Source organism: Labeo rohita, unplaced genomic scaffold (assembly GCF_022985175.1).
Source record: "Labeo rohita strain BAU-BD-2019 unplaced genomic scaffold, IGBB_LRoh.1.0 scaffold_75, whole genome shotgun sequence".
Taxonomy (NCBI): domain Eukaryota; kingdom Metazoa; phylum Chordata; class Actinopteri; order Cypriniformes; family Cyprinidae; genus Labeo; species Labeo rohita.
In genome coordinates, this window is record NW_026129689.1 from 653,136 (window position 1) to 670,149 (window position 17,014).

The window sequence follows — 17,014 nt, forward strand, 5'->3', positions numbered from 1 at the left end:
ATTGATTTATCAACAAGTCGTGTCGATGTGATGTGCAGCGGTGTTTACTGTCGCTAACAGAGCGATCGCTCGTATGGTAAAACACAGACACACATGCTGCTGCACAAAACAACCATAGAGACACTTTACAACGGATTGGGATTGTTTGGATTGGGTTTATGCACCAAAAACACAAGTGTGTGTGTGTGTGTGTGTGTGTGTGGATCACACTGACTGAACGAGAGTTTCTGATCACAGACGTTCAGAATCAGGTCTGTGAGCTTTAATGTAATATTGCGGTCTGATATCCTGCTGCCGTTTCACTGGTTTCTGCCTCTTTGTTCACTTTCTCTTTACACGTCTGATTTTCACGCTCTGTTCTCCTCAAATCGTCTCTTTCTGCTGAGTGGTCCTCAACTTTTACATTACGTATCATTTATTTATATAGCCCTTCAATTATAGATCAAGTCCATATATATTATACACTCTAAAAATGATTGCTCTAAATAAAACAAAAATGGAGTATGTTGACAAGAAAATCCTATTTCAGTCTTTCTACATCAGTTTCTTTGTTAATTGTAAAGTTTGCTAGCAATTCTTTTTCGAAAACTGTCTTTATATCAATGTCTTTTTTCAGTGTATAGACTTTTTGCTATATTTTCAGTATCACTTTTTCATTTTTTTCAGAAATAGTTAGAAGAAAACAGTTTTATCTATAAATTGATTTTGCACACATTTTTCATAAAAAAAAAAACAATGGAAAATAATGAAAACACAAAACAATTTACAGCTAATCTTTTAAAGTCTAATCAAAAGAAAATGTAAAAATTTATTTAAAAAAATAAATAAAATAAAATAAAATAAAGTAAAATAAAATAAAAAATGTTCTGTCTCATTTTTATTTAGTTTAACCTGGTGTACTACAATAACTAAAACTAAAACTGAAACAAAAATTAATAAAAGCTATATAAACAAAAAATACAGGAAAAATCACTAAATCTTTAACTAAAATTAAAATGAAAAACAGAAAATATAAAAATTAAAATAATACAAAATATTTAAATATTTAAATATCATTTTTTATTTTATATTATAATATTCTAATTGCTGTACTCACCTGAATTTCTCACCCAAATAATAAAACCATATTTAATAAAATAAAAAAATGAAAAAAAATGAAAAATATAACATTGTAATCAATGTCATTTTTTTTTCAATGTCTATTTTAATTTAATGATCTAATTGCTGTACTCTAATCATTTCTCACCTCAAATAATAAAAATATTTTTTTAAATAATTAAAAATGCTAAAATATAATTTAGTCATTGATTTTATTTATTTTTTTAAATTTTACTTTAATAATCGAATTGCTGTACTCTAATCATTTCTCACCCAAATAATAAAAAATATATATTTTTAAATAAATAAAAAAATATATATAAAATATAATTAACTGATTTAAAAAAATATATATTTTAATTTAATACTCAAATTGCTGTACTCAAATTCACACTCAAAATAATAAAAAATGTTTTTAAATAAAGAAATACATTTTATATATACATATACACACACACACACTTAGTTTCAATAAGTAATAATGAGTGACTAATTTGTTTTTTTTTATTTACTAATATTATTGATTTACCTTTTTATTTAAAATTTCTACAAATAATAAAAAAAGAAAAAAATACTTATTTTTTCATTTTTAATTAATTCAAAAATTAGTATTTTTAAGTTATTCAATAAAAATTACACATTTATTATTTGATAACTGGTCACATTTTCTCTACCTCAATGATTTTTAACATGAATTCTTTAATATTGTAACAATTTCCCCTACTAAATAATATTTTATTAGCATCTGCATCTGGTTATGATTGTGAGGTAATGTATAAATTGTAAAGTTTCCATCAGAAGATGAAGAAAGTGAGCTGGTTTTGGTGTTTTAGTATTTTTGAGTCACACAGAGGTGAAAGTCATAGCGTGTGTGTGTGTGTGTGTGTGTGTGTGTGTGTGATGGAGGAGCTGTCATTCGCGCGTCTCCTCTCTTCTTTCTGTCTCTGGGATTCGTTCTCTGCTCCTCTGCGCTCCGTTTCTCCCAACAGGAAAATTAAACGCGTTGATCCCGCTGGAAATGAAAAACTAAATCTCTCGCAGGCCCGAACCGAACGGGGCTAAAAAACACTCTTGAAAGTCACCTTGAGCGCGACACGAGTCCTTACCGCAAGAAAAATGATCCCGGCGGAGGAGGAAGCAGAGGAAGAGGAACGACGCGCCGCTATCGTCGCACAGATTCTGCTGCAACACTTATCACTAAACCACACTACAGAACAAAACATCACGGAAAACACAGAAACACAGACTGTAGCGCGGCCAATGTGCAAATACACACTACACCAGATTACACAACAAACTCTCAACTTTTACATTATATAGAATTCAAATTAGATATAAATTCTATATGTATATATATATATATATATATATATATATGCACAATTTTTCAGCAATGAGAAAAAATATGTTAATTAAAAAATGGATTTAAATTATATATAAATTTCATACATTATAATTACACTTTTTGGCATATTTTCAGTCAATTTAACATTAATTAGTATTTTTTATTTCATTTTTTTTTTTACATTATTTTTATTTAATTTTATAATTTAAATAATTTAGAATTTCTCCCCTGTCATATACTTTTTAAAGTAATGAGACAACATATTTATTTAAAAACAAAACTAAATTATATATAAATTCAATGTATATTAGAATTGTATAATTTATAATTTCTGCCTCAAATTATATATATATTTTTTTTTCAGTAATAAGACAACATATTTATTTAAAAACTAATATAAATTCAATATAAATTCAATATTTGTTATAATTAGACTTTTTGACATTTTCAGTAAATTTAACATATTATTTTTAGTTATTTTTATAACATACATGTAATAAATGTGTATAAATTATATATATTTTTTTTTTTTCAGTAATAAGACAACATATTTATTGAAAAATGAATTTAATTTCTTTTAATTTACTTTAATAAACTAACTGATTTAAATGAATAATTTCTTATAAAAGATTTATTATAAAAGATATTTTTATGTTTTTTTTTTTTATATATAAGTCGGATACATTTTTTTAATTTACTTTAATAATCTACATTTTTTAATCCCCTAAATAGTATAAAACATAAAAAATCACTTTGCAGTAATAAGTTATGAGTGATGAATTAATAATTGATTTAATCTATATGTTATTACTAATTTATATTAACATTATTTATCCTAAAATTATAATAAAAAATATCATATTTATTAATATTTAAAAAAAAGAATATACATAGATACAGAATGTGTGTCATATCTACATTTATTATACATTTATAAATATTATCATTTCCATAATTTCAGTCCCAAATAATATAAAATATTTAAAAACATATTATAAAATATTTATAATTTTATAATCAATATTAACACTAATAATTTCTCCTCTAAATAATATTTAAAAAATAGAATTTTTGGAAATTTATAGGCACAAATTATATATAATAGAACTATTATTTTTCTCAAGTAGTACTGGAGGAAGAGGAGTGATGTGTTTGTATCAGTCAGATTGTGCAGCTGCTGTAACTCATCAATGAATCTCAGAGAATCTGCTCTCATGAACAGTCGTACAGACGGACTGTAGTATGTTGAGGGCGAGACGATTCGCGGGCCGCAGCGGACGGTCATTAGAGAAGATCCGGTCTGCGGGATCCGCCGCTCGCCGCCCGTCAGAACTCGTCAATTACAGCGACACGTTCACACGCTCTGCTGGCCAACAGCTTCCAGTCCAGAGAGAAAGAGAGCAAACGACGGAGGATCTGACTGTCATCTTTCTGTTCTCTTCTTCACGCTGGCAGGAAACCGTTTGTCTCCGTCCAGAAACTCTTCAGACTGACACACTGACGCACTGACAGAACTGCTTCTCTATTTACAGCATGCACAGTATCCCATAATGCAACACGCTGACCTCAGCTTCCATTTCCATTATGCATTACTGTTGGTGCTTGCAACACTAAGGTCATGGGTTTGAATCATGCATATCATTAACATGCATAGTATGCAAAATGTGAGTCAATTCAGATAAAAGCATCTGTTGAACATGTAAATGTGATGAATGAAGCAGAAGTAATATCTCGATTTTGACTTTTTTGCACTAAATATAATTAAGATGTGAAAAATGTGCATGCCACAAAATAATAAAATAAAATATATAAAAGCTTATTTTATTTCAGCTAAACTTATTTTACTACAAGTTGTAGCACTAAAATAAAACTAATAAAGTAGAACTAATGAATACAAATTAAATCAACAACATACAACAAAATTACAAAACAAACTAAAATAAAATACATAAATAAAATAAATATGGAATTCAGGGGGAAAAACATTTAAAAGGGCCCTAAAAATGTATATGTATGTTTGTGTAAAAAAATAAATAAATGAATAAAATTTAGCAAATATATATATATATAAATATTTTATTATTGTCATGCCACTCATGATTTCTGTGATGTGAAAATCACAGACAAAATTGCAAAATTCAGTTTAAAAAATGAAATTTAAAATGTAACACGAATGTCATGTAATTTGACAAATTTTGAATGATTTTTTTTTTGTTAAAAATGCGTATAAGATTCATGAGTTCATGCTTTTGATTCAGAAAAATTAAAACTGAAAACACAAAATCTGGTAAAATAAATAAATAAATAAAATTTAATATAAATAAATAAACAAAAATGGAATTTAGTAAAGCACATTTCAAAGGGCCCTAAAAATGTATGTGTATGTTTGTGTAAAAAAAATAAATAAATAAGATAAAAGCATCTGTTGAATATGTAAATGTGATGAATGAAGCAGAAGTAATTTCTCTATTTTTACTTATTTTAATTTTATTTATTATCACTACATTTAAATACACTTTTTGCACTAAATGTGCTTAAAATGCAAAAAAAATGTATGGCACTCAATTTCTGCAATGTGAAAAACACAGACAGAATTGCAAAATTCAGTCAAAAAAAAAAAAAAAAAAAAAAAAAAAAAAGAAGATTTTAGTGTAACAAGTATAGCATGAATACCATGTAATTTGACAAATTTTAGAAGATTTTCTTTTTTTGTTAAAGTTTTAATAATTTTAAATGTATATGAGATTCACTAGTTAATGCTTTTGATTCAGAAAAATAAAAACTGAAAACTCAAAATCTGGTAAATAAATAAATAAATATGGAATTTGGGAAAAACACATTTCAAAGGGCCCTAAAAATGTATATGTATGTTCCTGAAAAAAAAAAAATAAAAAAAAAAATTTGGGGAAAATATAATAAAACACACACATAAACACACACACACACAAAAACACCAACCTAAAAAAAAAATAATAATAATCATAAGCTATTTAAATTTAATCGAGAAAAAAATCAGAATTTAGGAAAAAGTAAGACAGAATCTATAAAAAAAATAATTAGGAAATGATTTTATCAGGCTTCACACGTAGCGTGATGAGGTCAAGCGACACCGTTTGACTGAGTTAGTAGCAAGTAGTAGTAAACAGGATGTCAACAGGTGGCGCTGCTGCAGGTATGAGTGTAATGTTTACTATGCTGAGGTCACAGGAGTTAAGGGCTCGTGTCAGCGGGACGAGTGTCGGCTCGCATGAAGCCGGTCTCGGCCCTTCAAAGCGCCGCTCGTCCCATCAACGACACACATGATCTACTGCCACTGCTTTATCTGCACCGGCTCTGCTGTAACACGCCCACATCTGAACATTCACTTCATTCACGTCTGCTCACCGTCAAAACAGAGACGCCACGCATTCAGATCACATTACAACACACCACTACACATACTACACTACAAACACACTACTGTGCTCATACTACAGTCCCATTCATACACTCCCATTCATTCATATTTACTATATAGTGTATGCATGTATGTTTATATCTATATACATGTCTACATAAATGATATACGGGTCATTGACGTACAAGTTTTGACAGGCCAATTTTAAAATACAAACAAATAATATCTGTTGTAATTGCTCAAACGTTAAGAATGTTGTTTACACATAAATTCATATCAAAAATTTAAGTTTTTTAATCTCAATTAATTGGCCATAGGCTTTAAAAATGTCATGTGGTGCGACCGTGATTTATGTTACAATTAATTCATTTCCTTAATATGCTTAACATTTTTTAAAAATGTGTTTAGAAACAAAGTATTTGCATTTATTTTGAGTTTTTGTAAATAATGAACTCATATTTTGTTGAGTTTGTTGAATTTCAGAGTTGCCTTCTTAAATGTAATTAGCAGACTTTTAGCAGATTTTTTCTGTAAATTGCATAAAACTGATAATAATGTTTTAAAATGCCATTCACTTAAGCATACTGTAGGAGCGATTCATATTTCAACCACAGAAATTTGATATTTTATTTTTAATTTTAGTACAGTTATTCCTATTATTGGTCGCACCACATGACAAACGCCTCGTATCATTAAAAATCGATTTAAGGAGACTTGTGAAAAGTGCAGCATATGGCAAAATCACAGAATTGCAAAATTCTGTCAAAAACTGAATTTACAGTGTAACATGAATGTCATGTAATTTGACAAATTTTGGATGTTTTTTTTTTTTAAGTTTTAATAATTTTAAATTCAAATAATATTCATGAGTTCATGCTTTTAATTCAGAAAAATTAAAAATGAAAACACAAAATCTGGTAAAAACATTTCAAAGGGCCCTAAAAATCTATGTCTGTGTAAAATAAATAAATAGTTTTATAATTTCAGAGTTGCCTTCTTAAATGTAGTTAACAGACTTATTTTTCCTGTAAATTGCATAAAATGGATAAAAATGTTTTAAAAATACCGTTCACTTAAGCATGCTGTAGCAGTGATTCATATTTTAACCACAGAAATGAGAAATTCTATTTTTAATTTTAGTTATTTCTATTATTGGTCGCACCACATGACGCAAACGCCTCATATTATTAAAAATCTATTTAAAGTGCAGCACATGGCAAAATCACAGAATTGCAAAATTCTGTCAAAAATGAAATTTACAGTGTAACATGAACGTCATGTAATTTGACAAATTTTGGATGTTTTTTTTGGTTGTTTGTTTGTTTTAATAATTTTACATTTATGTAAGATTTATGAGTTCATGTTTTTAAACACAAAATGTGGTAAAAACATTTCAAAGGGCCCTAAAAATGTATGTTTGTGTAAAATAAATAAATAAATAAATAGTTTTATAATTTCAGAGTTGCCTTCTGTGTAGTTAACAGACTTATTTTTCCTGTAAATTGCATAAAACGGATAAAAACGCTTTAAAAAAATACCTTTCCCTTAAGCATGCAGTAGGAGTGATTCATATTTCAGCCACAGAAATTAGATATTTTATTTTTAATTTTAGTACAGTTATTCCTATTAATGGTCGCACCACATGACGTAAACGCCTCATATCATTAAAAATCTATTTAATGAGACGTGTGAAAAGTGCAGCGCATGGCATTACTTTACGCAAGCCAGCTTCCCACAAAATGTTATTTACAAAAAATATAAATACTTTTAACAATAACGTAATATTAATTGTTTTTTGAGGTCATACCACATGATATCCAAATGTGGTAACTACATACCAGCTGTTAAATGATGCTTCTTTGAGTCTCTGGCAAATTGCTATATGATGCAATCCTGTCTTTGAATGGATTTCAACATAAAAGTCCCAAAGTGGTAGTTTCTTGATGGTCGCACCACATGATATTTTTAATGAAATGTAAATCATCGGACGAAGTTTGTTTGTATATTATGATGGAAATATACATGCAAATGCTTTGCAATTTTATACAGGACTACAAAACACTTTGGAAATCATGACAAATAGTGCAGAAAATTAATCTAGGGTAATTTCAAAGATGTTTCCAAACAACAGCTATGGCCTGATGGTCGCACCACATCATATTTGCACACTTGCACAACAGAAAAATTACAAATAACTCATCTTTTTTGAAAAGTTAAAGTGGGTCTATGTATGGGAGAGGTACTTCATATATATGGCATCTTTTTAATGCATTTAAACCAATTTTTAAATGCAAAAATGCAATCTGACAGAACATCTTGGCCTATATACAGCAGTATACCATGGTAGTATCATAGTACGCCCAAAACAGAGTGTGTGTTGTTTATGCGAAAGACTCTGCTGTGATGTGCCGTTAAAGGCCGTCAGGACAAATCTATGCTAATGTGCGGACAGTCAATGGAATGAAATGATAATTTATGTAAATGCAGTTTTCCATTTCCACTCTTTACGGCCCGGAGCATCTCTCGTCCGATTGGCTGATGAATCCTGTGATGCGCTAATGGGCAGTTAGCTCTCAGGCTAATGGAATAGCGATTAGCCTGGCGTGGGAGCGTCACGCGGCGACCCTGAGCGCTGCTACAATCACAACAGTCGTTGGGAATGAGAGTCATTGCACCTGCTTAATTACTGTGATAATTGCATGTGGTTTGCTGGGGGCCCGGGGCTCCGGCGGCGTGACGCTAATGTGCCCGGCGCTCTGACAAACCCTCAATAACGCTAATGCTTTCCTGCGACATTACTAGAGAAACGCCGGACTGAATGTTAGCGGCGCTCATACTGCGTCTGAACAACAACAAACTACTGTTTATTTTGCTAATGAACTCCTCGTGAGTGGAGAAACCAGCTCCATTGAGGCAAACGAGCTTCATGCAATGCTTAAATGACATCAAACTGTTAAATGACTCACATGAACCAATCTCAACACACTGAACAAAGCATCAAGACTAAGATTTTAAAAAAAGATTCACTGATCACTTCATCTTCAGAATCACTGATTCACTTTTAGTTCTGCACATCATTTTTTTTTTTTTTTTACCTTTTTTGTATCAAATAATTAATTTAAATGGTTTTATCAGTTGTATGATTAATTTATTTAAAAACATAATATTATAAATATGCAAAATGTTATTTGGAAAATATTTTGTTTTTTTAAGGTTTGTTGAATTATGATGTGATGTGTTTTTTTTCTACTTACTATAGTACAGTACTGTTAGATGTATTATTTATTTGTTTGTTTGTTTGTTGAATGTTTATTTGTATCTCTTTATTTGTAATCAATTTTTGCTTTTTTTGTTTAAACTTATTTTTATTTAACAAACTAAAATAAAACAAAATAAAAACTTAAAGCTAATTTTATTTTAGCTAAACTTATTTTACTACAGGTTATAGTACTAAAATAACTAAAATTAAATAAAGTATAACTAATAAATAAAAATTAATCAACAACACACAACAAAATTATAAAAACAAACTAAAATAAAATACAAACTTTAAGCTTATTTTATTTCAGCTTAACTATTTTACTACAAGTTGTAGTACTAAAATAACTAAAACTAAATAAAGAATAACTAATAAATAAAAATTATTCAACACAACAAAATTACAAAAAAACTAAAATTAAATAAAATAAAAACTTTAAGCTAATTTAATTTATTTAAACGTATTTTACTACAAGTTGTAGCACTAAAATAACTAAAACAAAGTATAACTAATAAATAAAAATTAATCAACAACACACAACAACATTATAAAAACAAACTAAAATAAAATAAAAACTTTAAGCTTATTTTATTTCAGCTAAACTTATTTTACTACAAGTTGTTGTACTAAAATAACTAAAACTAAATAAAGTATAACTAATAAATAAAATTATTCAACAACACACAACAAAATTAATAAAAAACTAAAATAAAATAAAACCTTTAAGCTAATTTTATTTCAGCTAAACTTATTTTACAAGTTGTAGTACTAAAACAACTAAAACTAAAAGTATAACTAATAAATAAAAATTATTCAACAACACACAACAAAATTACAAAAATGAACTAAAATAAAATAAAATAAAATAAACACTTTAAGCTTATTTTATTTCAGCTAAACTTATTTTACTACAAGTTGTAGTACTAAAATAACTAAAACTAAATAAAATAGAACTAATAAATAAAAATTACAACAAAATTACAAAAATGAACTAAAAAAGAAAAGAAACGAAAAAAATATAATAAAATAAAATACAATTTTACATTTTAAAATAAATAAAAACTGCAAAAGTGTCTAAAATAACACTGGTATGGATAACTAGGCAGGTTTGACTGTAGTTTAACTGCTTTCAATGTAGTTTCATTGGTTGTCAGTTGTCAAATGAATCTAGAAGAATCATAGTTGAATCACTGACTCACCTGCGCATTTGGTGCGGGCTCTGAGCGGGGGTCCCGGGGCCCCGGTGCCGCCCTCGTTGGGTCTGGTGAGCAGGACGCTGATCTCGTACTCGGTGTCGGGGTCCAGGTGGCCGATCTTGTGGTTGGGTTTGTCGACGGGCTGGCTGTCGATCAGGCTGCCGGACAGCGTGCGATACTCCACCTCCTTCTCGATGATGGGCCCGTCGCCGTTGATGGAGTTGGCGTTGAGCTGGATCCACAGGTAGGTGGCGCCGACCGCCGTCAGCTGAGGAGGAGCGATGGGGATCGGAGGCTCTGAGAGAGAGAAAACATTAATATTATTGCAACATATAAAAACATTTGCAGCCGTCATACCTGTAACATTATAGTTACGTAACTTTAGCTACCTAAAAATTACGGTCGATTTATTGTAGATCTTCGTGCTCTTGTTGATGGTCAGCTGAACTGATTTGCGGCGCTCACTCACGGCTCTCGATGGAGAGTCATTTTGTTAATGAAACGGTGAGATGAGTGAAAAGCCGCGGATCAACAAAGAGCTGTTTAATTCCGCCCCGTGTCTCCGGGCTTTAATCTTAAGTGGCGCAATTAAGCTCGCTCGCGCACAAAAGCCACGACTCGCGATCTAGAGCGTAATCTTCAGACGGGCCGCCCGATTCCTCTGAGCTAATGACTTAAACCAATTAATTTCCTGACCTTCATTGTTTTAGATGAGCACAATTTCATTAGTCGCCACCCCAACGGTCCTGCTCCAATTCACCCCGACACAGAAACGCCCCGAACGCCACACACACACACACACACACACACAGAAACCGCCATCAGAGCATGAAAATCTATTAGCAATACGAGACAATCTGCTTCAGTGTCACAATGAACCTGAACACAAATGAGGCCTGTGACTGATGTTTTTACTGGAAGAACATCTGTTTTATCATGTTTATTGCACATTTGCTCTTGTTCACGACCTATTGAGTCTCAAAGCCATACAATAAAGTCAAAAAAGGTTTAAATATATATATTAAAAAAAAATAAAATAAATAAAAATACTGTGATGGCACCTTAAGAATAGATGTTAACATAAGAAAATAAAAAATAAAATAAAATAAAAAATTATAAAAAAAATAATATTAAAGAAAATTATTAAAAATTTAAGTTAAAAGATAGAATTATTAAAATAAAATATTTAAATAAAACAAAATAAAACAAATACAATTACAGAATAAAACGAAAATAAAATAAAAAAAAATATGAAGAAGAGAAAAAAATATAGAAATTAAATCAAAATCTAACTAATAAAGTAAAGTAAAATTATAAAAATAAAACAAAAATATATATATAAATCAATAACAAAATAACAAAACATTAAATAAAACGACATTGTGAAATAGAATTATGAAAATAAATTAATTAATTAAATAAAACAAAATAAAACATGAATAAAATAAAATTATAAAATAAAATAATTTAAAATTAAATTAAAATGATAAAATTTAATTACAAAAATAAAACAAATTAAATTAAATTAAATTAAACAACAAAATAAAATTAATGATAAACAATAGAATAAAAAATAGAAAAAATAGAAAAATTCAATAAAATTAGACTAATAAAATAAGATTATAAAAATAAAACAAAAATTATAAAAACATAAAATCATAAATTATAAAATAGAATTATAAAAAAAATTCTATAATAAATTTAAATAAAACAAAATAAAACATGAATAAAATAAAATTATAAAATAAAATGACAATGACAAATACAATTAAATTAACTTAAAAAAAATAATAGAATTACATTACAAAAAACAAAATAAAATAAAAAACTAAATAAAATAAATGATAAATAATGGAATAAAAATAGACAAAAAAACTAATAAAATAAATTATAAAAATAAAACAAAAAAATTAAATAATCAAAATAAAGTAAAATAATAAAAATTAAATATAAATAAAACAAAATAGAATATAAATTAAAATATAAATTATATAAAGCAAAAAATATGAATAAAATAAAATAATTAGAAATAAAATTAAACAAAAAATTATGAAATTAAATGAGAAAGAATAAAGCAAATAAAATAATGTGGAAAAACAGTATCAAAGCAGCTAAGAAAGTGGGTGCTCACTACTATGATGTTGACGACGTACATTTAGAGCGTCACTGCTGTGTTCATCACACAGGTATAACATCCTCACACAGACAGACTGCAGGCTCAGATTGAGAGCTCATAGTAGCAGGTCTGTGTAGAGGAACCGCACAGCGGCGTATGGATGTGAAGCGTGGAGAATGCCAATTACAGCTGCGCTAATGGAGCATCCATCATCCTGGCAGCTCTGTGCAGGTGTGACCAAAGACACGCTCCGCTACGCCCACAACAACAACAACAACAACACCAGCGACGACAGCGACAGCGACATCTCTCTCCATACTCCTGCTGAATCATTCACACAAACACCATGAAAATCTCACTGCTCACTGCTCACTGCTGTCTGCCGTCAGTCTTCACTAGTACTAGTGCGAATAGTGAGGTGACGAGACAGACGCACCATAAAACAGGGGAAAACACCCTACAGACGAACAGCTACAGACCAGAAGATCACTGATGTGAGGGACTACATGAAACTCAACTCTCTCAAATTCATGCAACTTTGTTTCCTTTCTTTAAAGAAAAAGAGATACAATTTTAACTTCTGCAGCAGAATGAATGAAGCCAAACACCAAATGTCTGTTCAAATTGACGTTTGTGAGTAAATAACTGACTTTGGTGCATTTTTGGTGCAGATATATTTTAGGCTGGTAAATGTTACTCATCAAAACATCCTCTACAGTCCAAAAACAGCATTCACTGAATCGAAACCACCAAATGACCCATTCTGAACTCTGAACTCTCTTTATTTCCTATATCTCTACATACATTTTAATTTGCGCAACAGAATTAATGCTGCTGAACATAAAATGTTTGTTTAAAAACATAAAATGATATTTGTAAGTAAATAACTGACTTTGGCACCATTCGACTCATTAATAATTCTCATTAATATACAAGAAAACAACAACAACAACAAAGTAATTCTCATAATAAAATATATATTTTGTAAAATACTGGAAAATACAGTTTCATTGCTGGTTTAAAAAAGGCTTTTAAACTAAATTTGCCTATCAAAACTTCCTCTTACAGTATGTATAAACCAGCAAACAAACAAATAAATAAATAAAGATAAATTACCACATTACACTGAAAAAATTACTTATTTATTTATTTATTTATTTATTTACATTTTCTTTTTTTAATACAAAACAACAAGCATAAATTATCATAATTATACTGAAAAATGACTTTTTATTCATTTATTTTATTTTTTTTATACAAGAAATACATAAGCATACATTTTCAAAATAATACTGAAAAAATGACTTTATTTATTTATTTATTTATATTTAATTAAATTGTATTTATTAATACAAGAAATAAGCATAAATTACCATAATTACACTGAAAATGGCTTTTTATTTATTTAAATTTTATTTAAATTTTCTTTTTTATAAATAAGTATAAATGACCAAAATTATACTGAAAAATATATTTATTTATTTATTTATTTATTTCAATTTCCTTTTTTAATTCCAAGAAATATAATGACTTTTTTTATACTACAACTGCAACAGAATTATTGCTGACGAACATAAAATGTTTGCTTTAAAAAAAAAAAAAAAAGGATGTTTGTAAAGCAAATAATTGACTGGCAACATTTTGTCTCAGGGAAATGTCATTATATATATATATGTATATAAATAAGCAAAAATTATTCTGAGAAATTACTTTTTTGTATATATTTATTATTCATTTTTAATTTTTTTAAATACAAGAAATAAGATTTTTTTTTTTTTTTTAAGTATTGCAACAGAATTAATGCTGCTAAACAAAATGTTTGGCCCAATAAAACATATAAATGAATAAAATGAATGTTTATGAGTAAATAACTGACTTAAATGCAGCTAAATAATTCCATTGTCAAAGAAAAAAATAGTACAAATACTGAAATATACAGTTGTGGCCTTTAATAAATATTTTAGGCTGTCAGAAACTTCCTCTACAGTCCAAAATGTGGAACTTCTGCATTTTTATATATATTACTATATCTTTTTTATAGTAAAGCAGAAGAAATACTGTACACTTTTTAACTTCTGCAACTCTCAGAGTTTTCTTCGGATGAGAAAACTCAGCTCTGACTCGACTCAGTACGAGTCAAAATCATGAAATGACACGTGTGACCCATTAAAACACTTGTCCAGAGGATCTGAAAGAGTCTCGTCATCAGAATGAGAATCTCAGCAGCTGAACAGATTGAGGTCTGTGTGACTTCAGTGTAAGTAAAGCAATCCTGTGCTTACCAAAGGTCAGAGGTCAGTGCTCAGCTGTCTGTGTGTGTGTGTGTGTGTGGCAGGTGCATAAACACACACACACACACACTCATGTGGTCTGGTATAATTAGAAGTGTGTTGGGCCGCACCCTGAACCGCACGGATCTGATCTGGTGTCACTGACACACTCTGTTATTAGGATGTTCTGGGGTTTTCCTCCGTTCGCTTTCTGCAGGTCGAGGGCCGGACGGAGTGAATGTGAGTGAATGTGAGCTAATGTGACGTGACAGAGACCCGAACTCATCACACACTCGCTGTCCTGCCGGCGTCTGGAGTCAGACTCGCTGTCTGCAGGCAAAACTTCCTCCTCAGAAGGTCGAGGATGATAAAACTTCCCCTCGGTTCTGTTTTTCCTTCTCGTTCTCTTTCACTTTTGTCACACACAAGAGCATCTGAGTATCTAAAAATCTACAGTATCACGCAATATATGAAAAAAAAGGTCCAAAATGAACATCTGTCAAACACCAAATGTGTTCAAAACACAGCTAAATAATTCTATTGTCATATTAAAAATACACATTAAACACCAAACGTATTTATCCATTTATAAATATTACAAAAATATATTTATGAATATAAAAACGGACCTAAAGTTTATTTTAAATCTACAAATATCTTTACATTTAAATATACTGAATTTATGTTTATAAATATTATACATGTAAAAATGATAAAAAGGAAATGAAATAAAATTTCATTTGATGATATGAAATAAAATGATAAAAAATAAAATAAAACCTAAAATATTTTTAAAATAAAATTATAAAAAATAAAATTAAATAAAAATTATAAAAACAATAATAAAATAAAATTACATTATAAAAAATAAATATATAAAATAAAAACTATGAAATATAATGATCAAAATAAAATAACATTAAACCTAAAATAAGATTATAAAATACAACGATAAAAAAATCTAATTAAATTATAAATGTATAAAGATTTTTGTACATATTATAAATATAAAAATGATAAAAATGAAATATATAAAATATAATGAAACTGACCTGAAATATTATGTTAATAATATCTCACAATAATTTATTTAAAATTATAACTTACATTATAATATAATTTTATTTTTATATACATTTAAAAATCTATTTTAAAAATATTAAATTTAATAAATCGAAACAAAAATATACATTTATAATAACATATTTGAAAAAGCATTATTATAAATATAAAATATATTTATAATGTATTATAATGTATTAAACTTTGCAAAAAGGTGATTTCAGAAACACTCCAGAAATTTTGGAAACTTTCCAGGATTGTGTTGGAATCTTTCTGGAATTTTCGGAAAGTTTCTGGAAATTCAGGAATTTTCCACCCCTTTGCAAGCCTAATTAAAATACATATTAATAAATACATTTATATCTATAAATATTATAAAAAAAGAAATAACACATTTTATTTTAAGCTTATTTGCAAAAACAGAAGTTTTTTTACATTTTCAAAAATCATGTTTTTATTGTGTTATCATGTGTTTAATTGTGTTAATTAGCTGTATTTTTAGTTATTTTCCTTAATATTTCAGTTTGATTGAGATTAATTGAATGCTTTAAAAATTATTGCAAAAAAATTGCAATTAAACTCTTAAAAAAACATATTTCTGGTGTATTTGTGCTGGTAAATTCATTGGCAGAAGTTGATTCTGGCACCTGCAGCACACAGCCATCACGTGTGTGTGTGAACAGAGAAAGGAAGTGTGCTGTAAATGATTTATGACTCTCATTGTGCTGTCACAGGACGCGGGTCAGTCTTGTTAACCTGCGGGCGTCTTTCTCCTGGAGGAAGCAGAGCGTTGTGACGCCCGTCGCTGCCCTTGGCTGCTCTCATCACACACACACACACACACACACACGAACGAACGAGAGTCTCTGCAACCAAACATGTTTCACGCCGCCCGTTAATCGAAAGGGGCAAAATGTAAAATAATACGATTTGCTGAGCCAATTTGGGCTAATAAGCAGAGAGAGGCGTGATAAACGAGAGGAAACGCCGCTAGTATCCACACGTAAAACATGATGGAGGTTGACATGAAAATAGAGGCAAGAGAGGAAATCTCAGGAAGATTTACAGCCCAACACTCGTTATAATGACACTACTGATATATCTCTCACACACACACACACACACACACACGCCGGCTCTGATCCAAAACTAGTGAAGTGCCGACACAAGCGAGTGTTCATATTAAAGCTGCCTAATAAAATCATTCAATCCTCTTTCGCATTCACAGTAGGAAAAATATTTCAGGCTGCTTGATTTTCTTAATTCAAAAC

The 17,014-nt window shown here is 29.1% G+C and overlaps 1 protein-coding gene across 1 annotated transcript in view; it reads right to left on the minus strand.

Annotated features, from left to right (window-relative positions):
• ptprma (protein tyrosine phosphatase receptor type Ma) overlaps positions 1-17,014 on the minus strand; it is a 298,397-nt gene that overhangs the window by 157,340 nt on the left and 124,043 nt on the right. Inside the window, 1 exon segment of the mRNA XM_051104590.1 lies at positions 10,299-10,592. Within this exon segment, the coding sequence (XP_050960547.1) occupies positions 10,299-10,592 (294 nt within the window).